General features: G+C 53.1%; 1 protein-coding gene across 1 annotated transcript; it reads left to right on the forward strand.

The window, feature by feature from the left end:
* The first annotated feature begins 632 nt into the window (after positions 1–632).
* LOC105859268 (C-C motif chemokine 13) lies at positions 633–6,744 on the forward strand. The gene is made up of 5 exons (XM_012742997.3): positions 633–710; positions 4,107–4,353; positions 4,613–5,080; positions 5,643–5,757; positions 6,185–6,744. The coding sequence occupies exons 3-5, from the start codon at positions 5,005–5,007 to the stop codon at positions 6,279–6,281; spliced, it is 288 nt and encodes a 95-aa protein (XP_012598451.1). The 5' UTR covers positions 633–710; positions 4,107–4,353; positions 4,613–5,004; the 3' UTR covers positions 6,282–6,744.
* The last annotated feature ends 17,000 nt before the right edge of the window (positions 6,745–23,744 follow it).

Genomic DNA, 23,744 nt, shown 5'->3' on the forward strand with positions numbered 1-23,744 from the left:
GGCAATGGATACCCCAATTACTCTGTTTTGATTAATTCACATTATATACCTGCATTAAAATATCACATGTACCCTATAAAGATGTACAACTATTATGTACCCATAATAATTAAAATTTTTTAAAATAATGTAAGATATTGATTGCTTCAAAAAAAGAAGAAGGCCGGGCACGGTGGCTCACACCTGTAATCCTAGCACTCTGGGAGGTCGAGGCGGGAGGTCAGGAGGTCAGGATTGCTCGAGGTCAGGAGTTCGAAACCAGCCTGAGCAAGAGCGAGACCCCGTCTCTACTATAAATAGAAATTAATTGGCCAACTAATATATATAGAAAAAAATTAGCCGGGCATGGTGGCGCATGCCTGTAGTCCCAGCTACTCGGGAGGCTGAGGCAGGAGGATTGCTTGAGCCCAGGAGATTGAGGTTGCTGTGGGCTAGGCTGACGCCACGGCACTCACTCTAGCCTGGGCAACAAAGCAAGACTCTGTCTAAAAAAAAAAAAGAAGAAGAAGAAGCTAGAACTTGTAAACACTAAAGTTAGTGATGCAACAACTGGTGAGATGCCAAGTCCCGCTGGATAGGAAGCTGGTACACCTCAATTTGCCTGGGACAACACTGGCTCATTCCTGTCTGGGTTGCAAGATTAAATGCATATATGATAGTCCTCCCAGAGAAGAACTCCCCTGTGGCCTCTTAGATCCCTCGGATCTTTGGTAAGTGCTCATTTTTGACTGTGTGCTGGTCCAGAGAAAGCCAGAAAGAGGACTGGGTTTCCTAAAGTAGACGAAGTAAGACTTGCCCTGAAAGGTCACCAGCCATTCATTTTCAGAGTCAGGTTTGGTTGCCTATGAGGTCTATGTAGCCTGAGAAGTCTTCCTGGACAACAAACGATGTAAACAAAGTCTCAGATGATTCCTGTTCGAACGAAATGGAAATAAGAATATTTTAGTGGATGGGATATTATAAGCAAGAACAGAGACAGGAGTGAAAGTGGTATGAACAAAGAAGTAAGGAAGTGGCCTTGCAACGTTTTTGTGGGTGAGGCATGCAATGTTTTTTCTTCCCCCACGTTCCAGTAGCAACCTCCTGTTCCTCTGCAGGCTTGGAGGGACCCAGTCTTGGGGGCTGAGGGTGCTGATTAGTGCTAGTTCCCTTCCTTTTTCAATAGCCCCATCCAGCAGGCAGACATGTGTTCTATAAAATGGAAATTCTGCACCCCTGCGATACTCCTTAGAGCCTTAGAGCGAGATGAGATGGACAGGGAGAAGTATAGGTACCGGGTGTCCCACCTCTGCTCCCAGGAGCAGTTTTAATCTGTCATACATCAGAACTTCCCAGTAAGTCACTTCTTGAGAATAGACTTCAGCAGATAAACAAACCTCTGAAAACCACAAAGTTGCATAAACTAGCCAATTCTACGACATCACTCCCTAGGCTGGTGGCCACCAAGGTGGCCCAGTGCTGTGCAGACAGACTGCAGGATGCTTGAGTGCTAAGATTCTACAGCAGCATGATGATTTTGAGCTCACAGGACTCTCTAGATTTCAGAGACTTCTGTTATATAAAGATCACTGGGTTGGAAAACAGCTAGCTGAACTTCTGCTCCAGACATAACGGTGTCACTGATATAGGGCCTTCATAAACTCCCACTCTGATGAACTGGGGTGGACAGTCAGGTCTCCACCGAATACCATCCATTCAGAGTCATCATCAAATGATCCCAGAAGGTCTCAGTATTTCTTTCCCTGGTGCAGCGTCACCCTGGTTTATGGCAGCAGTTCCTCCAGGCAAGGCATGAGGGACGATTTATATAGTCTGAGACCTATGGGTTGCCACATTTAGCAAAAATATTGCCAGGGGCATATTTATACTAAAAAAAATCACTCCCTGTTTATTTGAAATTCGGATGTAACTTAAGTGTTCTGTGTTTAATCTGGCAACCCAGCTTTGCTGGGCCCTTCCTCAAAGAGACCTGGTCTCCCCATCCAACACGGGACTCCAAGTCGATGATCCTGCCTAGACCTGACGACTGGGTAAGAGACATGAGTTCTGCAGGGGCTCGTACTACGTTTCTGCCCACTAGGATGTTCTGCCTAAAGTCAAGCAGCACTTTAATAAGCATCCCGTCTAGTTTGTTTCTAGATTCTGTAATCTTTGTCACAGCTCCCTGCCAATCAAAGCACTCTGCTCACCTCTCTAGCCCTGTGGTTTCTCGGGGGTAGTTACGCCCACCTTTTCTCTGCTGTTCAATGAGCACCCACACCCAGCTTCTGCCATCCCTGGGCTCTGTTCCTCCCAGTGACACCAGCAAATCCAGCTCCACGACAGCAGTGGTTCTCCAAGAACAGTCCCAGACTAGCAGCATCAGCGTCACCCGAGAACTTGTCAGAAATGCAAATTATCGCCACTGTGCCAAGCACTGTCCATGCGTCACCGTATTGCCTCTCCCAACATCCCGCGAGGTGGTGATTAGCAATCTGTTCCCTCTTAGAGGCTCAGAGAGGTAAGCAGTTTGCTCCAAATCGCATAACCGGTAAATGGTGGATATAGGACTTGCACCCATGTCTGAGTGGCTCCAGAACCCAGGCTCCTGTGTCATTTTAAGTCCTGAAGCAGAAGAAAGAAAGAGGGCGTTTTTACATCTGGGAGGATCTGAATGCTCTCTCACCTGCTCAATTTCCAGGAAAGTTTGGGGTGTATGTGTGGGAGTGGATGTTAAGATGTTAAAGGGAGGAGACTAACCTGTAGGGCTCAGCCAGCCAAGTTCAGGATACGATGTGCTTGCGCAAGTACCTGGGAGTGATGTTAATGGTCAGCTAGACTGGCTAACTGAATTCTCTACTTACAAAACAAGCCTGCAGTTGATGAAACTGAAATGCCAGAACTTCCCTGGGGTGGCGGAAGGCTCAGGGAAGCAGCCCTGTTGCAATGGATCTGTTCTGTGCAAACTACTCAGCCACCACCCTCACGACTGCACTCCCAGGAAGCCCAGGGGGACACTCTCCTTATCAAGACATTGAGAAAGGCTTCGATGAGGTCCAGGGAGGGGGGCAGCATCCTCAAGCGCTCATGGTGGCTATTCTATGAGATCAGCGATGACAGCGGGACATGGTATAGCTCCGTGGTTCTTGCCTGTCTATCAGGCTCGTTGTGAGGGCTTGTCAGTGCCACTGGTGGTCATTTAAGTCATGATGTCAACAGATGCTACTCCTGTGTTTCTTTCCAAGGTAACCCTAAAACATTGGAGCAACCCAATCCCCAAAATCCAATTGAGTGGGTGAAGAGGAACCACAGGGGTACTTTGGTTCTCTGAGGCTAGTAAGAGCATGGTGGCGCACTAGATTTAAAGAGGAAGGACAGGGGGTGGTTCCCCAAACGTGGGTAGAGAAAGTCATGGACAGGCCACCTCTAAAGAGTTAGAACCACTGGTGGAAGGACATATCCAGACTGAGCTACACGGGGTGATGGCAGAGGAGAAAGCACCCTAACTTAACTCTTCTCCCCCTCTCCAGTGTCCTCAGTGGCTCCCTAGTGTCCAAACCCAACCTAAAGCCAGCAGGCCAGCCGTTGCACTGATGGAACCCCACGATACTGGCTTCCCGGGGCAGAGAATAGGATGGAAAGGAATGAAATGTGTGTCCGAAGGGACAAGGTTATAACCTCTTCTGATACAGGTCTTGGCACATTTTTGTCTCAAAGTTATGTAAGACACATAAAATGAATTGGACAGTGTGCACTCTTTTGCTATTCTCTGGAAAAGACTGCGTAAGACTGGAATTATCAGTTCCTTGAATTCTTGGAGGAATTAGCTGTTAAAGCACTCTGGGCCCGGAGGATGTTTTGTGGGAATATTTTCAATTACTGATTCCATTTCTTTGATAGTTTTAGCATTGCCTTATTATTTTTCATTTCTTCTTGCAATCTGGTAAGTTACATTTTTGGGAAATTCATCCATTTCCTCTAAATTAAATTTTTTGGCATAAGGTTCTTTTTTGTTTTTGGTGTCTGCAGACTCCGTGATGGTGTCATCTTTTTATTTTTATTTCTGCCATTGGCCATTGGGCCGTCAGCCCACGTTGTACCCTTCCTCCCTACCCTGCCCCCTGCAGCGCTTCCGTCCACTGCCCCAGCTCACAGAAGGGGGCCAGGAGCAGGAGCCAAGAGCCCACTTCGTTGCTCTGTGCTGACGACACCCGTCAAGAGCTCTAGAAGCCCAGAGGTCCTTCCTGGAAACAAGGGTCATGGATACATCAGAGGTTTGCAAACCATGTCCCTCTGGGCCTGAGCAGCAGGAGGGGCCCACCAGTGTGTGACGCAGGGAGCCCTGTTGCCAGCACCTGACCCGTTCTTTCTCAGGTATTGGGCTTCCACATGCAACTTGGCTTGGAAAATGAAACTTGGCAGCTAAATGAAAGTTTGAAACCGCCTTGGTGCTTAAATGCAAACAGTTAGCTTGCTCTCCCACTCATTTCCCCTGAAACGCTTAAGTTATTTAATCTCTCTGTGCCTCAATTTTCTCATCTATGAAATGGGCACAATAATAATGGGATGCACCTCCCCAGGACCGAGTAAGTAACATGTTCGGAGCCCTTAGCACGGTGCTCTTTCTCTACAGGTGTTACTGTCCATCGTTTTCTGTTTCACGTTGGAGAGAGTGTGCGCAGAACAGCTGATCGGCGGCTTCCTATGGTGCGTGCCCACCGCACATCTGCGCTCTCTGCTTCCTCTCCTGCTTCCGAGGCCCTGGCAGCCAGAAGGAAACAGAGTTGGCGCTGCTGCGGCCCGCAGCTTCCTTCCCTCTTGCAATTCCTAGAAAAGTCCTGGGCGCCCAGCTGCAGCTCAGCAGATTCAGGGCCCCATTCATCGTGACTTGACCGTGACCCTGCCCAGGCAAAGGCCCTCTAAGAGTGCCAGCCCTGTCTGCTCCCTATAAAAGGCAGGCGGAGCCGCCAGAGGAGCAGAGACCAAGAAGGACCCAGAAGGTGAAGCTGCCCCTCGCCCTCCAGCATGAAGGTCCCCGCGGCGCTCCTGGGCCTGCTGCTCCTGGCCGCTGCCTTCAGCCCCCAGGGCCTTGCTCAGCCAGGTAAGCCCAGTCTCTCTCCCCCCTTCTCTGACCCCCTTTCCTTCTGTTTCTCTCTCCCGGCAAGCCCTAGACCAAACCGCCCCACTTCTAAGCCATCAGAGCAGCAAGGCTCTTTCAGTGTAACATCTAATTTTAAAGACAGAAAGCTGAAGCCCAGGTTGGGGACAGGAGGGACCCTGCCCACCCACCTCCAGGTCATCCTAGAGCAAGAGTGAAACTTAAACTGCCGACTCCAAATCCAGGGCCTTCGACCCCAGCTGATCATCCCAAGCTCTGTAGATCCGGGGGCCACACCCACGACCTGTCCCACTGTCCTTGTCCCTGGCCTCCTCCCAGATGGCAGTGCCACATTCCCACCATGCAGCTGGGAGTTTGAGAGCATGACATCTTGAGCCACATGGCCCAGGTCCCACCCCACCTGGGAACCTAGGCAAAGGTCCTGGACTTGGGGGTGGGCAAGATCTACTTCTACTTCCCTGCTTTGCTTTGCCTTCCCTGCGTTTGAGATGAGAAAAGCCTAGCACATCCTCAAAGGCTTTTTTGTGTGTGACTTTCCTTCTAGATGCACTCAATGCCCTGGCCACTTGCTGCTTCACGTTTAGCAGTAGGAAGATCCCTTTGCAGAGGCTGAAGAGCTATTACATCACCAACAGCCAGTGTCAACAGAAGGCTGTCATGTGGGTAGAAAAACCCTGCTCGCCCCACCCTTCCCCACCCCCACATTCCCCGATGCAAAGCTCTGCCCCAGAAGGCAGAAGCCAGGCTGCCTTGGCATCTTACACTCAGAGGATAAGATCTAACCAGACTATGTGATGCAAACCCTCCCAGTAGATCAAGGGCTGGTGACCTGCCCTGTCCCTGAATGGGCACCAGCCCACACTCTTTAGTGGCTGCCAGGATCGCTTCCCCAGGGACAGCAAGAGCAGTAGCTGCCTCCCGAGGTCCCCTTTCTCCACGCACCTCCTTCCTCCCATCCCAGGACAACAATTCACCTGCGGCAGGTGGGCCAGGTGGGCCAGGTAGGTTTCCAGCCCAGCGAGCCATCATCTGGGTAAAACGCTCAAAGGATTCCATCTAACTACGCCAACTCTCCTCCATCCACAGCTTCAGAACCAAACTGGGCAAGGAGATCTGTGCCGACATGAAGGAGAAGTGGGTCCAGAGTTACGTGAAACACCTGAAACCAAAACCCACACTCTGATGGTTTGAGCTCGGACCAGGCCAGAGTATGAGAAATGACTGTTCAGTTTTCCTCCAGCCTCCCCACCTAGACTCTGGAATAATTTTATTGTAATTTCCAAACAGGATGCTTTCTGTGTTATGAAGCAAACGTACTATGTCTTCGGTAATATTTGCTAGCATTTGAATTGCTGCTGGTTTATTTTGGATATGGACGATTTTTTTTCTAAAGCAAGGCCTTGAGCAAGGTGGACCCTGTCTGTGACCCCCAGTCCCATCCGCTGTGCGTGGTGGGCAGTGGGTTTGTCTCCTGCTCCCAGGGGTTGACAGCGTGCTGCAGGAACCCTGGGTGGGAAGGGACGCTGTCACTCGGGGAGGGGACTGCCTTGTGAATGGGAGGAGTTGCTAACTATGTTGTTATGGAAAGACGAAAGCAACAGTAGGACTGCTGACTTTTTGCAGAAAATACACCTTATTTAAAATCACTATCAGTGGTGTTTTCTTCTGGGGTAACTCCAGAGGGTGCTCTGAGGTGCAGGTGGGTGGTGGAGCTGGCTAGCGGAGTGCAGGTGTGCAGAGACCCTGGCTCTGTGGCCAATCTGGGTTCATCTGAGTGGCCGGTGGCTGGGGGCGGGGCCTGCCTCACCAGCCCAAGCTATTCCAGCAGGATGGCTCCGGTCCCATCAGGACCTCCCCTGGCCCACAATTCATCAGTCTCACCTTCAGTTCATTTCTCTCCTTAAGAACCCACTCCTGCCCAAAGGCTACCCCTGCCCCGATCTATTGCAAATGCCTCCTAACTGGTCCCCCTTCCCCAGTGCCTCCCCCATTCTGGAGAGAGTGGCACAGCTTTTATGCGCACCTGAACCCCCCAGAGAGAAATGAGACAACTGAGTCCTAGTTAGCATCAGGCTTGCTGGGGAAGATGGGACTTGGGCAGAACCGACCTTGGAGGATGGGGTGGTCACAGCAAAGATTCTTCTAGGGAAAGTGCAAGGTGGAAAGGGGCGTAGAGGGCCCAGAGGGAATATCCCCATATGGTCAGAGTTTGGGTTCCAGAATGTAAAAGTTAGAGAGCTTTAGAAAGGAAGGTGGAGATCAGATTATAGAGGAATTAGAATATCAGAGTGGGGAGTTTCAATTCAGTTCTGAAGGCAGGAGGAAGGAAGAAGGTTTTTGAGCTATCAGAAAGAGGGCAGTGCCAGGAAGAGTAGCCTGTGGCTGTGGGAGGGGGGAGGGGAGACTGAGAACAGCCTACTGCAATGGTCCGGGCAGAGGGAATGGCCTAAAGCAGGGCAGTCATGGGGTGGAGGGGAGGAGGCAGAGCGAGAAGATTGGGCCAGACATGTGCCATGCTGAATGCTGGGGAAAGAGGGAGAAACCCTGAGACACAGGGCTTGTGACCATCTTCCCTAAAGCCACCAAGCTGGCCTGCAAAGCATTGCCAATCCTGAGAACCAGAATTCCCTTCCCTCCCTGGCTTTGCTTCCGCAAATCACACATCACACACATCGGAGCTTGTGACTGTCCCTTTCCAGAAGACAGGGCCTCCTCTCCCTATACGTCCTATCTGTCCCGAGACTGCCCACTCCCTTGGCATCCATATCAGACCTAGGACCCACCCATGCCTGGACCCCTCTCCCACCCAGGACAGTCCCCAATCCCAGATCTGGTGGGGAGAAGGCTCCTGGGCTGTACCGCAGCAGGCAGTGCACCTGGTCACCTGGGACACCAGAAAGAGTTCAGTCCTGGGAGGCAGGAGCCCTGAGCTCTCACGCCAGATCCGCTGCTGACTTCCTGTGTCCCTCTCTAGTCCTCAGTCACTTCATCTATAAAATGGGGTTAGCAACATCTTACAAGCAGGTGACCTCCCAAGATGTCCTCCATCTAGGGCGGCTGTGACTTTGGGATAACAGGACCCCCGAACCCTCTGGGCAGGGCAGGGAGGGAGAGGGTCCTGTACCCAGATGTGGCCCCCACCCTGAGCCCCAGCGTGCTGCCACTGTGCCTCTCGCAGCTGCCAAACCTGCACCACGGCCCGAGTCCAAGCTCTCTCCAGGACACAGACAGTTGCTGAGAGGCAGGGTCGGTTATTGACTCCCTTTGGCAGCCAGTCCCTCAGCACCAGGGCCAACATGTGCCCCCTCATCTCCCACCCTCCAGCCCCTGGCCCTCAGTGCCAATCATGTTTTCACCCAGAAATCCCAGTGGGGTCCAAGAAGCACAGAGAAACAGGAGATGACCATCCTGGAATTTTAATATATAAAGTGCAAGCACAAAGCTTATCAAGACTGAGCGGATGCCCCATAACCTAACCCAAGTGGGGCAGAAGGAATGGTGTCGGGCTGGCAGTTTCGGGGACACGTGAAGCCACGTGGTCTCAGAGCCCAGATCCTATTTCCTATGGCAGACAGGGCTTCACACTTTGCAGATACGCCTGGGCCCATCCCAGCGTCTTCCAGGCACAGCTCTGTCTGCCTCCCTTCAGCTGGAATCTGTGGACAGAGAACACAGGGGAGGGCTAAGCCGCCTGAGCCACCCACTGGGCGGGGGCACCCCACAAGCCCCGTCTCTACTTCCTTGCTGCTAGGTGCCCCTTAGCACCTCTCCCTGGGCCTCAGGCTGCCCTCTGCAGATGAAGTCGCTGCTCAGCATCCGGGGCTAGCACACTGCAAGGAGTGTACAGTGCACCAGGAGCTTGTTATAATTGAGCCTCCTGCCCCCCTCCTGGAGATCACAGCTCAGCATGCCAGGCTGGGGCTAAAGACCCTGCAAACATTCTGATGATGAAAAATTCCCACCCTAGAGCAGCTCACTGCTCCAACAAGAATGTGTCTGTGTCCATCTGGGACCTCGCCCATTGCTTCGGATTCTATGTGTATCTGCATGTGTGTATGTGCATGCGTGTGTGTGCATGTGTGTATGTGCATGTGCATGTGTGTATGTGCATGTGTGTGTGTGTGTGTGTGTGTGTGTGTATGTCTGTTTTCTTTTCTGATCTGCCCACTTCCTAAACTTGGCCATCATCCAGTCTATAGACCAGCTCTGCCTCTTACTATCTGGAAGAACTTAGACAAATCTTTCTACCTTCCTGGCCCTCAGTTTTCATGATAACAAAAATATGTACCCCAAGAGAGTCAGCAGAGATAAAATACGCAAAAGCACTTTAAAATACTAAGCTGTAGGCTGGGCGCCGTGGCTCACGCCTGTAATCCTAGCACTCTGGGAGGCCGAGGCGGGCGGATTGCTCGAGGTCAGGAGTTTGAAACCAGCCTGAGCAAGAGCGAGGCCCCGTCTCTACTATAAATAGAAAGAAATTAATTGGCCAACTAACATATATATAGAAAAAATTAGCCTGGCATGGTGGCGAATGCCTTTAGTCCCAGCTACTTGGGAGGCTGAGACAGTAGCATCGCTTGAGCCCAGGAGTTTGAGGTTGCTGTGAGCTAGGCTGACGCCACGGCACTCATTCTAGCCTGGGCAACAGAGTGAGACTCTGTCTAAAAAAAAAAAGAAAAAAAATACTGACGTGTATGTGTAAGTACCAGTTAAGATCATAACGACCCTGTGAGGCAAGAACACGGAGGGGTACACAGATAATGGGGTACACTGGAAGTACCTATCCAAGGTCACTCAAGATTGTGTTATTAGCAAATCCAGAGGCAGGAACTACTCAGGACTCCCTTGCCACTTCCACTACACAATAATGCCTGGTGCTTTTGTTAAGCAATCCCCTCCTCTGAGCGTATAGCACGGGGGTATGACACTTGGCCACGTGGCGTTCCAAGAAACCCAGGTCAGGCGGGAGCGCAGGTGCGTCCTCCCCAGCGCCTGCGAGGAGGCCGCGCGCTCCCCCTAGCGCCCGAGCACGGCTCGCACCCAGGCGTTGGCGGCCTGGCGGGCGCGGTCGAGAAGGCGCATTCTGGAGGAACATCGCCATCTAGCGTCGGCTATTCTGGCTGCAGGCCGGCGGCGTCCCGGCGTCTGGGGAGGGGATCACTCACATGAGACCGTTATAGGGGCAGGTGGAGCTGGTCAGCTTGTGACACTGGATTAACTTCCGGGGAATCCTCCTCTCCACGAAAGAGAAGCAGCAGTTGGCGGAGGACACAAGCACTGGAAGAGAGCACATGCGACAGCTTGCAGCCATTTCTCAACTTCTCGCCTGTAGCGTAACTTTAAAAAAGAAAAAATATATATATATCTGCCCGATATTTGAGTCCAAGGGCTCGGGACCCACGCCCGGGAGCCTGGTCAGTCCGATGCCCACGGGACACTGCGGTCTAGGGCCCACAGACCTGGGGCCGGGTTAGGGGCTGTTCAAGGAGTCCAAAGTGACCAATTGACAAGGGGAGAGCCCCCCAGGAACTGGCTGGCTCCCCTAACCCTGTGGTCCCCAACCCTGGGCCGCAGCCCAGTACCAGTTCATGGCCTGTTAGGAAAACAGGGTCGTGCATCACCGCCTGAGCTCGGCCTCCCCACCTTGGTCCCCTCTGCCTCCCCCACCTGCCACCATCCGTGGAAAAATTGTCTTCCATGAAACTGGTCCCTGCTGGCAAAACGGTTGGGGACCGCTGCTCTCCTCAATCTCTCAAATCCCCTCTTCCCTGGTCCTCAGCTCTCCCCAGGCCCCCAGCCCTCTCCACCTGCCCATCTGCACCCCCAGGACGCCAGCATTCCAAGGCAGGCTCCTCCCTCCCGGCTTTACTATTCACACCCCCTTTCAAGTCTGTTACCAGGTCAGTATTCTCCTGACCGCCAGGGAGAACGTGGGTGAACTCAGACAAATATTTCTACCTTTCTCGACCTCAGTTTTCATAACAACAAACATGTGTGTTATCAACTCTGTTTTACTGGTGGAGAAACCAGAGTCTGAAAGGCAAAGTGACTTGACCAAAGGTAGGCAACTCTCAGGGCCCTGGTCCTGCCCTTGGACTCTGCTTGGTTATCTGTCGCACCGGGGAGGAGGCAAGACCCGGTCAGTCCAGCTGGACGGAAATAACCTCACAGGTACCCCCATCGTTCTGCAGGGTCTGGGCCGAGGACGCTCAGTTTTCTGTGTTTGCCTCTGACTCGTGGCCCTCCTACTGGCCCTCTGCCCCCAGCGCATCCAAGCCCTCCATTCCCTCGCTTCAGGACAGATAGAGCCCACCCCAACGCCAGAGCCCCCGCCTGCGTTCCCACCCTCCCCAGGAAGAAGCAGAGGAGCTCCTGCTACACTCACTGCTCTTGCTGTCCACGTGGTGTGGCCACATCCCGGCCAGCAGCAGGCACGCCAGGGCCGTGGCGATGAGCTTCATCTTGCGGGGTCTGGCTCGGGCCCTCCTGGAGCAGCCTTGATGAGTCTGGCAGAACTCAGAGCTTTCCTGTACCCCATCCAGCAGTGCGGGGAGCTTTTATTAGGCCTCTTGGGGTTTTCCAAGCCATGGTGAGAAGGTGGGAGTCCCAGAGACAGAGGACAGCTACTCACGCCTAATGACCACATGGAAAACTCCTTTCCACACCTCTCCACGACAGTGGTGGTGGAGTGCTGGGTGGTGCTAGGAGCTGCTCCGAGCTCAGGAGCAGATAAGGATCTTGAGAGAGTGAGTGGGGACTGTCCTGGCCGAGTGAGAAGTAAAGAAAGGTGAGTGAGAGAGGAAGTGGCCTGCGTGTGGCTTGTCTAACCCCATGCTGTTCCATCGAGCATGTAGACACTGCCTCTGGGACATGACAAGGTAGAAGAAGATTGTGAATCTGGATGTTCGAATCCCAGTTCTGCAAGCCAGTGATGGCACAAACCCGCCCACGTGCATGTCCACTCCAAAGGGAGATCTTAACGCACGTCTCAAGGGTGGGTGGCAAGAATTAAATAAGATCCCTCATGTCAAGCACCTGGCTCAGATATTTCTGTTTTTTCAATCCTCAACATTACTCAATAGCTTCCTCTGTTCTAGGTCCTCAGTTAGCCCCAGGGAAGGCAGTTACTAATGAGATGCCCTTCCCGATCTCGAGCCACTTCCCTTCAATTCATAGGTCAACAGGGAAGAGCCATCCAGCGTGAGGACAGGGTGAGATGCGCTATATTGAGGACACAGAGGAGGGCTGGCTGGGAGCCTTCCAGCGGCATCCGAGAGCCCCCTCAGGAGAATGTTTGTTTGTTTGTTTGTTGAGACAGAGTCTCACTCTGTTGCCTGGGCTAGAGTGCCGTGGCATCTGCCTAGCTCACAGCAACCTCAAACTCCTGGGCTCAAGTGATCCTCCTGCCTCAGCCTCCCAAGTAGCTGGGACTACAGGCATGCGCCACCATGCCCAGCTAATTTTTCTATGTATTTTTAGCTGGCCAATTAATTTCTTTATATTTTTAGTAGAGACGGGATCTTGCTCTTGCTCGGGCTGGTCTCGAACACCTGACCTCGAGCAATCCACCCGCCTCGGCCTCCCAGAGTGCTAGGATTACAGGCATGAGCCACCGCCCCTGGCCCAGGAGAACGTTTGTTAAGGACGGGTCTCCTGTGGGCTGAAGTGGGGAGGGGGACATGCTACGTGTGGGTAAGGGCTTGTGTAAGGACGACAAGGCACACAGGAGCACTCCGAGGAGCTGACAGGTAGATCTGGCGGTGGGGTGCAGGAAGAGGGACAGGAGTGAGGTCGTGGCTGCAGAGAGATGTGGCTGTACAGCTACAGAGGGCCAGGTCATGAAGACAGAAATCATGAGACCCGTGTGCATTATATAAGCACAGAAGCCAGCTCGGCTCATCTACTTTGATCGTGCACTCTCTAGCTCAAAAACCTGCAGTGGCTCCCCATGGCCAATGGGATGAAATACAAGCTGCTCACTCGGATGCTTATGGCTCTTCATGTCATGTGTCTGTGGGTTCCTGTATTTGCAATTTCCTCCTGCCACGTGCTGTCCCACCTGCAGGCTTTTGCTCCTTCTGTAGCCTCCCCCTGCATAGCCACCTCCTTCTGTGTGTGGACATCTTCCCCATTTCAAACGCCATTGTCTCCAGAAAGACCCTTCTGCCACAACCAGCAGATAGGATCTGAGCATCCTTTGAGGCACGCCCCACCGTGCCCGGATCGCTGTATGCAGGTCTTATATTCCTGCAGCTCCCCCGGTTCGGTTCACCCTCCAAACTAACACCTGCATGGGAATCTGGCCTGTCAAAGTTGAAAGACCATCTGCACAAGTGGCTCTTAAAGTTTTCTGGGAGAGTTTCTGCAAAAATGTGCATGTCTTCGCCCTGTTTCAGAATCAGAATTGAAACACATGTGCCTGTACATGTTAGAAAAAGACCTCCAGGTAATTCTCAGGCATTAGAAGATACAAATCATGTATCTAGTAGAGTCTCTTCATATTATGGTGGGAAAATGATGCTTTCACATGTGAACTTATTAAAAAAATATATGATGGGGCCGGGCACGGTGGCCCATGCCTGTAATCTTAGCACTCTGGAAAGCCAAGGAGGGTGGATTGCTCGAGGTCAGGAGTTTGAAACCAGCCTGAGCAAGAGCGAGACCCCATCTCTACTATAAATAGAAAGAAATTAATTGGCCAACTAATATATATATATAGAGAAAAAAAATTAGCTGGGCATGGTGGCGAATGCCTGTAGTCCCAGCTACTCAGGAGGCTGAGGCAGCAGGATTGCTCAAGCCCAGGAGTTTGAGGTTGCTGTAAGCTAGGCTGACGCCATGGCACTCACTCTAGCCTGGGCAATCAAGGGAGACTCTGTCTCGAAGAAAAAAAAAAAAAAAAAAAATATATATATATATATATGAATGATGGGAAAATGAGAGGAAAGCAACATTCCCAAGGTCATGGTGACCTTAGTTGCAGAGATGGGATGGTGACCCTTGAGCCCTGGACCTCTGCCCTGCACGTGCAGCTGTCTCTGAGAACACATCTCTGCACGGTCCACAGCTGACTGCTGCTTGGCTCACCCAAGCACCATTCATCCCTCCACTGCTTCCTGCCTCCCAAAAACTAGTTAGAGTAGCTGAAATCTCAAGGTACTGTTTCTTCTCTCCCATGCTCTCTGTCCCTGGAGAGGCATACATTTGTACTCTTGTGCCATGAGGTCTCAGGACAGAGAGGGGGTGCCTCTCAGCCCCGTGAAACTGCAGGTCCTTTCGACTCGGGAAGTGGAGAGGCCCCATGTGGCCACAGAGGAAATTCTTCGCTCTTCCCCTTCGCCTGGGGCTGCTGCCCAGCCCACTCAGGAGGAGAACAGGACTGTCCCTCCGACACACACTTCCCCTCTGCCCCCTCACTGCGGCCACAGCCGGCCCAGCTCGGGAAAAGAGTGAGAGCGAGGCTGAGTCACGCTTTCCCTTCCAGGCTCCCGCGGCACCTGGCAGGAACTGGCTGGAGGTTCTCGTCACCCAGGAGCCGAATGTTCCAGGTGGGCTTCTCTCCCACCCCACGTGGCTGTCAAGGGTACCGACTTCTTCTCCAGGCCCCAGTGCAAAGGCAGGGACCAAGTAACAACTCAACAAAACGGCTGTGGGATTGCGTGAGCTGGACCCGAATGGCGTGGGAAGGATTGATGCATAAGACGTGCTCTTGGGATAAACCCGGAACCAGGTATTCATCTGAACAGACCTTGTCTGGGTTGGAAGTTTGGAAAGCACAAGCACCTGTCGACAGGTTTCCTTATTAGCCATCGCCATCTTTTAGGAAATAGGTACCAATGTACCGAGGATAGGCAGAGACCAGAGAGAGTTCAGCCAGTGTGGAGTCCTCTTCAAATCATCTCCTCTGGGGGTGTCCAGGGTGACCAAGAGTGTCCTCACTGCTGGCCTGAGGGGGCTGGAGCCAGCCCTGCCTGCTTGCCTTCCCGTTTCAGTTCAGACCGACCCTTATGGACCAAGGCCCGGGAATGCAGCATGAATGAGAAGTCATCGTCAGCATCACACGGCCCCCAAAATACCGGCCTGCCTGTGTCCATCCCCAGGGTCCAGTCTCCTCCTTTAGGAGAAGCAGGCTGCCGAGGAGGAGCATGGTGGCCAGACAGGCTGGTCAGAGCTCTGCTCCACCACTCGGTCTTGGGCAAGTCACTTAGGCTTTCTGAGCCTCTGTTCCCTCATCGCAAGCTCCGCTGCCAGCTGGACGTGGTACACTCTCCCCACTGTTATCAAGATGAGCCCTCCAAACCTTAGCCCAATCTGCAGTTATTTGAAGGATCTCGTGAGATTTAAGAGGGAGGGATGGGAGAGGAAAGGAAAAGAAAGTTGGATCAGCCTGGGCAACATAGCAAGACCCCATCTCTACAAAAAGTAAAAAAAAAAAAAAAAAATCAGCCAGGCATGGTGGCACATGCCTGTAGTCCCAGCTGCTTGGGAGGCTGAGGCAGGAGGATCACTTGAGCCTAGGAGTTTGAGATGGCAGTGAGCTAGGCTGACCCCACTGCACTCCAGTGTGGGCAACAGAGCGAGACTCTGTCTCTAAAAAAATAAAAGAAGGAAGGAAGATTGGATCATTCGAAACTGTCGTGGAGCACCTAATGTGTACTAGGTCCTGGGGATGCCGCAGAGGTCCAGACACAGGCCCCGCGCCCTTGGGGCTTACAGCTTGCACGGGAGGCGGGCACTGGGCATTGTGACAAGCGGAGTCTATGTAAGTCCTTGCCATAGGGCCTGACACACGGTAGATGCTCAGCAAAACCGTGCTCCCCGCTGAGGGTCAGCACTGAACCCCGGCAGCGCTGCCATCTCCCCCACCCAGGGACCCCTTTCTGGTGCCACCTGACACCCAGGCCCAGGTTCGTGTCATTGTGCAGGTGAGCTCAGCATCCCCTCTGGTCCTCGAGTCTGCACCGGCCCCGCTGCCTCCCGCAAGCACAAGTCCTGTCCACAGCAAGGACCCCTGGTCCCCAAACACCTGGGAACTCAAAGCTCTTTCTCTTACGCTCTGCCTTTGTTCTCTTTCCCCCTGCTTTCCTTTTCTGACACTGGGCACTTTCATTCTTTTTAGGAGGCCTCTGCCATCTACCTCTCGGCAGAAGTGTGAAGGAGGCATTGAGTGTCCCTCTTAGCAGCAGGCAGACTGAGGGGCGCCCAGGGGCTGCCATAGCAGTGACGGGCACCCAGCTTTTCAGGGTGCTGCTGAGCCCGTTGTGAAGTGCCACTGCCTTGGCTGGGCTCACAAAGTCCCGCACCGCTTGGCCCAGCTCGCTGTTCTGCACATGCACTAGGACTCCTCTGCCCCTTCTGCCTGGGACAGACACCCTTGCCCACTTCATGTGGCTAACTTCCTGTGGGCTGTCCCACCCCGAGCTCCTCACAGCAGGCACCACGTGCAAGTGTGATTTCCCGGCGGTCCACGCTGCTCCCTGTCTAGAAGGCCCCAGAGGGCGGGACTCCCCGTGCCCCGGTTGGCATCTCACGCCGCAGTGGCCAGCGTCCCGCAGGTGTGCGGCGACTATCAGCTGGAGAAGAGAGGAAGGAGAGGTTCCATCATCACTGTGGTGGAACCCACATCTCGGATGAGAAATGGTGGCCCTGGAGGTTAGTGGACAGACGGAAGCCACACAGGTTGCCAGGGACAGAATCAGGAAGAGGCACTCTGGCCCAGACCTGGAGTTTGTTTGTACTGCACTGTCCCGTCTGAGGCTGTTTGCGGTGTCTGTGTTTGCTGGCGGGCACCATTCTACAGGTGGGATCCCAGCGGCAGGTCACAGCTGAGGGACGCATTCTTTCATTTGTTCATGCATGCATTCATTCACTTAGCCAACATCTTTCCACCGGGCCTGGGAGGAAGAAGGTGGGATTCGTGAGGAGGGGAGAAGGGAGGGGGCCCAGTGTGGTGTGCAGTGGTTATGAGCGTAGACTCCCTGCCTCCCGGTCAGCTGCTCCGAACCCCTCTTTGTGTGACCTCTTTGAGCTGCCCAACCCCTGAGCCGCACCTCTATGTAGGGATGATAATAGCATCTTATTGCAGGCTTGGTGTAGAAATTAAATGCAAAGTGCTTAAAATAATGCCTGGCATATTTTTTTGGAGGAAAACAAGAGCAGTGACATCACAGCACGGAAGTGTGTAGGTTGGTGTCCCCAGAGGGTGGGGGGCAGGGGGCAGGACACGGGGAGTGGCTGGAGATGAAGGGGAGGAGGACTGGGTGCTCCGGTTGCACGAGACCCTGTTTACATCCTTGGTGCTGACCCTGTGGGCCACCGAGGCCCTTCACACGTGCTTGAACCCCAGTCTACACCTCTGCATTCTGAATCCAGGGCAGCCAGGTATCTTAAAAAGCCCCCTATGACAATCCAATCCCACCACTTCCCACTCCACCATAAGCCCCAAGCCTGGACAGCCACTAGGACCCTCTCTGGCTTGGCATTAAATGATTCTCTGGATCTCCCAGACCCCTGCCCACAAGCCATGCTCAAAGCAACACGTTGGCTTGTCCCTAGGGGGACTGGCAGTTGGATCAGGCCTGTTAACAAGGGTTACGCTGAGGGAGCCTTCCAGGAAGGTCACCGTAAATGCCTGTTTCCTCTCTGATGAGCAGCAAGGGCGATAGAGCCTATTGGGACTGATTCCAGACCCTAAGACTCTAGATCCCTCACCCACCCTGGGAAGCACATTTCCAACGCGTGCCTCTGAAGCTTAGCAAGCACCGAGGAATACAGAAGCCCAGGGAAGCCTGGTAGGTAAGACATGGCCTGGAATGTTCTGTGGACTCAGTATAGTGGTGCTTGAGCTATTTGATGCTGTATCAAAAATATTCACCTTGCAAAGGCCCTGTGAGTATTCAAGGGGTCTCCATGGGCCAGGCATGTGCCATACCCAGCCTGGCACCCAGGAGCACACTGGCCCTTTCATCCTTCTCCCTCGTGGCCCCTACCCCATAGAGCAGGAGGAGCCTTTTGGAAGAACTGGGGTGGACCCGGTCACATTACAGATAAGGAGCCTGAGGCAGAGCAGAAAAAGTGAGTTGTTACATGGGAACTTGGTGACAGAGCCCTGGAGACAGCCTTGCCTCTTAACCCCCAGGCCAGGCTCTTCCTCCTGTGATTTGCTGGCTGTGGACAGGTGCCCAGAGCCCAGGACCTGAAGCCTGCAGGATCCCACAGCCCCCTGCAGGCCAGGCCTGGTGCCCACCTTTGCCGGGGACGATGGGGGAAAGGGCCAGCATTTCCAGCCCACGGAGCAAGGATGCAGGTGCAGGAAGTGACAACAGCCACCCCATACTATGCCCACTAAAACCACCAGGGCCACCCATTACTGAGGGGACACACCCACAGGCTCTGGGAAAGTCCCCTGAATAGCCCTTCCCTCTCTAGGGTGGCGGGTGGGGCGGCCTGGGGTACTCCACAGCCCACAGCCCATTTCCCAGTGCATCCTGTGCCCACAGCCCCAGGAGCCCATCGGGCAGTGTCCCCCAGGCCTGGCCCACCCAGGAGAAGGCCCTGTGGTCAGGTCAGGCCTCCTGGCCTGTGCAGTGAACTGAACCGACCACACACCCTACTTACTACTCGCCCTTCCCCAACGAAGCCAGGCCTCAGGCGTACTGGCCCACCCAGAGCTTGACACCCGGCCTCCGGGCCCTCACCCCATCCTCCCATAGAGCACACAGAACCTGGGCCTGTAATCCAGGCGGCCACTCTCTTGTACCTGGTCAGTCTGATCACCTCCCTGAGCCTCTGAGTCATCTTCTGTAAAACTGGGTTAACAACACCTCCGTCTCAGGAATGCCGTAAGGACTAAATACGGAACTGTGCCGAAAGCTTCGAGCACAGAGCCTGGCTCGGACATTGTGCCTTCTGTGTTCTGTGCTTTCCCCCTTCCCTGCTTGGTTTGCCTGAGGCTTCTGTATGTACAGCTGCTCTTGAGAGCTGATTCTAAGTCGGCCGGGTCCTGTTTCTCAGCACTGTCTGGCCTGGCTTCCTCTGAGGCAGGGGTTTCAGGAGCCAAGTCCACGAGGAAAGTCAGGGCTGCTGCCTGCGAACGTCAGTAGACTCTGCAGTCTGCGGGTCCCACCCACCCCGGGCCCCTGACCAGGACGGGCTACACAATTTTGAGGGTTCAGTGCAAAATGAAAACGATGGACCCCTTACTCAAAAACCAAGAGTTTCAGGACAGCACAGGTCAGATGCCATGAAGTCTTCCTGCCATGTTCCTGCTTCCTACTGGGGGGGGGGGGACATCCATCCATCAGGTTACTCCCTGGGGTCTCCCACAGCCCTCTCTGTGTCCCCTCTGTCCTGGCCCAGAAGGTGACTTTCCAAAATCCCACCATTATGACGTTATCAGCCTTTTAAAGTCCTCGACATAAAGGCCTTTCCTAGCTGAGGCCGAGGGATCCATTTCACTTGCCACTGACATTGCTCCAAGTGATGCACCAACCTCCAAGTCCTGCACCCCCAATTCCTCCCCCCGTACCTCCAGCAGAGCCCAAGGCCAGAGCTGCTGCCAGCCAGCCAGAGCGAAGACTGTGGAGCAGGGACTGTGGAGAGGGGGCAGCTATGACCAGAGTGACAGTGCTCACTCTGCCCACCTGGATTCCATCCCACCCGGTTTTTCACTGAGACTGATCTCAGCCACCCCCGACGTGGTGTGATTCGGTAGTGGAGCGTGTTGGGTGCCCAGACCGTGCCTGGCGTACATGAGGGCTCTATCATCACTCTCCTCTGCCACCTCCTCCATCCACCCTCCATAGGGGTGTGCTCTGATGTCCAAGTGTGACAAAGCAGGCAGATGGCTCTGAACACCCCGCTCCCCCCTGCCTGGCCCCTCTCGTACAGTCATAGCCGCAGCAGAGAAAGGACAGGAAATGGGCAGCCTGGCTTTTGTCCTTGATCTCTGCGTGCATCAGTGTCCTTATCTGTAAGTTATGTATTCTGATCTTTTCCCTGCTTAGCCGCCTGGAGGTCATGAACCTCAAAGGAGACAATGGCTGGGTGGAAGGGGTGTCTGGCCGAGCAGAAAGTTATCAACATTACCATGCCCTGCTGCCTCCTGCCGGCCTCCCCTCCCAGCCAAAATAACTCGATCCTGGTCCCGAGTCCCACTTTTTCAACACATAGAAAAACTGGCCCCTGCCCCTTCCATGTCACCAAAACTGCAGTGGCCAAAGTCACCAGTGACCTGCATGTTGCTAAATCCATCGTGCCCTTGGCCCCCCTCTAGCCTGATCTCTCAGCACCCTTCATCTGTTGGCCCTTCTCCTTGTTGGACCGTCCCCTTGCTGTGGCTTCCATGACATGTGACCCTCCAGGTTTTCCTCCAACCTCTGTGGCTGTTCCTCTGAGACTTGCTGAGAGGCTCCTCATCCTCTGTCCTTCCTCAGCCCTCCAGGGAGTGATGGTAGCGAATAGCTAACATGTATTGGCTGCTTTCTGTGTGCTGGGCCCTTCTGTAAGCAATTCACACATGTCAGCCTGCCAAATCCTCCCAATAGCCCCGGAAGTAGATCTAATCATTATCCCTTATTTTGTAGATGAGAAAACTGAGGCCCAGAGAAGCTGCTTAAGGTTACTTGGCTAGTCATTGGGGAAGAGGATTCAAACACAAGCTCTAAGCCTCTAGACACCACCTCTGAACCAGTCCTCTGCACAATCTCAGCAGAGGTGGCTCCTGGGTGCTGCCCAAACCTCTTATCTTATCCTGCAAGACTGAACTTCACACCCTTCGCCAGTTGCAACCTGGGCTTTGTCACTGCTCCTCCCTCTACAGGGAGTAGTACCCTTGTCACCCTGTCTACTCTTCTGACAACACCTTGTTCCACATCTCCTCCGTGAGGCCTTCTCCACTTCCTCCCAAATCCCCCTCCACTGGGGGTCCAGGCACTTTGCTCCTCTCTCTGCAGTCATCCATACTGCCTTACCGTGTAATTTATCCATCCCACGCCCGCCTTCCTGGCTAGACCCTGAGCTCCTTGCCCAACACGATGCCGATGCCAGGTGTGATGTGATAAGCACTGGCTGATGCTGAAGGAACACCTAGGTGAACGTTCAGGAGCTGCCCACGTTTAAACAGAGCCAGAGCCTTATCTGCCCATGTTTTAACAAACAGAGCTGATTAAAGCCCTAAGCCTTCACACTCCCGCGGATACATGGTACCACATGCATGCAATGATACCTGATGCACGCAAATTCCCTCCTGAGCCCTCACTCGCCCTCCCCAGGCCCGGGCCCTGCCTTGGGCCGTCCCAGCCCGCTCAGGCCCTTCTCCACGTCGGCTCAGCCTCCCAGGCATCGGAGAAACCCTGCCTTTTCCACACTGTGTCTTCCCAACTCTGTGAGAAGGGAGCTTTGCATTCTTCCAAAATATTCAGGTCATTTCGTGGGGCGTAATAGTTAGAACACCACCACAGGGCCACGTGGCCACGTGCCGTGTCAGACGAGGGCAAAGCGGAGGCCGCCAGTTACAGCAATAGCCTTATGTTCACAGTGACTTGTGGCTCCCTCGGTCCCTTATCCTCATTTGCAACTCTGAGCTTCACAACAGGATGTGGAATAGTTAATTAAAAATGTACTTTTAGGGATGAAGAAATCAAGGCTCTTAGAGATTAGCAACATACACACACACACACACACACACACACACACAGGCCTCCACCCACATGCCCCAGGCAAAGTACTGGGGCCAAGCTGAGGGTTTAAAAGGTAGCCAATGATGACTCACTGTGTCTTCTCTTTCTCCAGGGGGTCTGAAGTCTCCCATTAGAGAACCCATCAGACTTGACATGACTCTGTTAATATATAGTCTTCTCTCCCCAAGCACAGCCCTGCAAGTCCAGAAGACTGCAGTCCCACGTTGAAGCAGGTGCATGCCAGATGAACAAGAGATGGGTCAAGGCCATGCAACAAGATGAGCCCCCTCCAGAGGACTGCATTTGGAGCATTCCTGTGTAGTCTCCACATCGGTGTTTCCCTGGGCAAGCCTCCGCCAGCGTGTCACCTATGTAAATGAGAAACCAGGTAAATGCAATCTGGCTTTACTCGTTCAGGCCCATCAACAGAAAGGGAAGATGAATTTAAGACACTGTTATTAAATAAATGTGGTTCTTTTACTTTCAGCCATCTATAATTCCTTCTAACAGTATTATCGGGCCGAAGGTACTTAGAAGATATGGTTTAATGGAGAGTTTATCGGAGATTTGTAATTAGCAGAGCAATTGTGAGCACTTTAAAATACTTGGAAGCAGATTAAACCCATTAAAGAGAATCAACCACTCAAAAACACAAAAGCAGTATCCATTTACAGGCCGGCAATTGCTGTGCCAATTAGAAATGCATATATTCAATCAGCTACAGTAAATCTCACCCCTGATGCAATATTTGACATCCCTCCCAGCAAGAAGCCCTCATTAATTAAGTCAACAAATATTTAAAGGGTTCCTACTCCGTGCTGGGCGCTCAGCTATGTGCCGGGAACCAAGACCCACAAGGCACTTGCTCTTGTAGAGCTAACACCTTGCGGGAGAGACATCATTTTCCACCAAGGGGGTGTATAAACAAGATAATTTCAAATAGGATAAGTCAATGAAAGACACATAACAAAAGGCTATGACTAGAGGGGGATTAAAGAGTTTGCATTTGAACTGAGACTTGAATGACAAGGTGTGAAGATGAAGGAGGTGAATATTTTAGGCAGAGGAAATAGCAAACACACGGCTTAATGTGTCTTAGCTTACCCTCTGCACAAGACAAAGGTTTGAGTAAAAGTGGTCCATTTGGAAGGTGCAGGAAAAATTAGTAAGGAAGTGGGGGAGGAGAATAGGGAAGGGAGGACTTAATAAAGGACTTGTTATCAAGCCAGCCCCATGGTGGGGCGGCATCCTCCAGGGACGCAGTGTGAAACAGCCTGTAGTATATACCTGAGCTCTCCCACCCAGAAGGGAGGGAGCTGGGGCATTGATACCCCAGTTCCTGTCCACCATGGCCCAGGGATGCTCTCTGGCTTTCCTGGCCTGGCCTGCTCACGGCTGAACTGAAATGGAAGGTCTGCCCCATGCAGGGGCCAGCCTGGAGCGTCCCGGGAAGAAAGAGAGGGTAACATGCAAAACCTGTGGTGGGATCATGGCAGGAAATGACGTCTAAGAGGAAGGCGGCGACCCCCAGCTCATGTGAAGCCTGCAGGGCTATGGTGAGGAGTTTGAATTTTACTCTTTGTGTGTTAGAAAGCCAGTTGTGAAATGTTGTCAGGGATGGGAGCTGACTTCCTTTTTTTTTTTTTTTTTTCAGTAGGATTTCTCTCTCCCCTGTGTGGAGAACAAGAGAGAAGGTAGGAGAACCATTCAGGAGGCCATGGCAGGAGTCCCGGTGGTAGTGGCGGTGGCTCTAGCTGACACAGGGGCAATGCAAAGTGGGTAGATCCAGGTGTGTCACAGGGGGGCAGCAGGACTGACTGGGAGGTGGGCTGGGGGACGGGCTGGGGGACAAGTGGAAGGAAGGATGCAGGCTTGGCTTGAGGGCAGCAGTATTGAGATAACGAGGATTGCAAGAGGAACAAGGTTAATAGCTCTGGTCTCCAGGGTGGGCTGTGTCCTCACGTCTT

This window comes from Microcebus murinus, chromosome 18 (assembly GCF_040939455.1).
Source record: "Microcebus murinus isolate Inina chromosome 18, M.murinus_Inina_mat1.0, whole genome shotgun sequence".
In the NCBI taxonomy this organism is placed as follows: Eukaryota; Metazoa; Chordata; class Mammalia; order Primates; family Cheirogaleidae; genus Microcebus; species Microcebus murinus.

What these genes read in the sequence shown, in the direction of transcription:
- LOC105859268 (XM_012742997.3), top strand. Translation starts at nt 5,005, where the DNA reads ATGAAGGTCCCCGCGGCGCTCCTGGGCCTGCTGCTCCTGGCCGCTGCC. An exon ending in CCAGGGCCTTGCTCAGCCAG is followed by an intron (nt 5,081 to 5,642) that starts GTAAGCCCAGTC and finishes CTTTCCTTCTAG; the next exon opens with ATGCACTCAATGCCCTGGCC. An exon ending in TGTCAACAGAAGGCTGTCAT is followed by an intron (nt 5,758 to 6,184) that starts GTGGGTAGAAAA and finishes CTCCATCCACAG; the next exon opens with CTTCAGAACCAAACTGGGCA.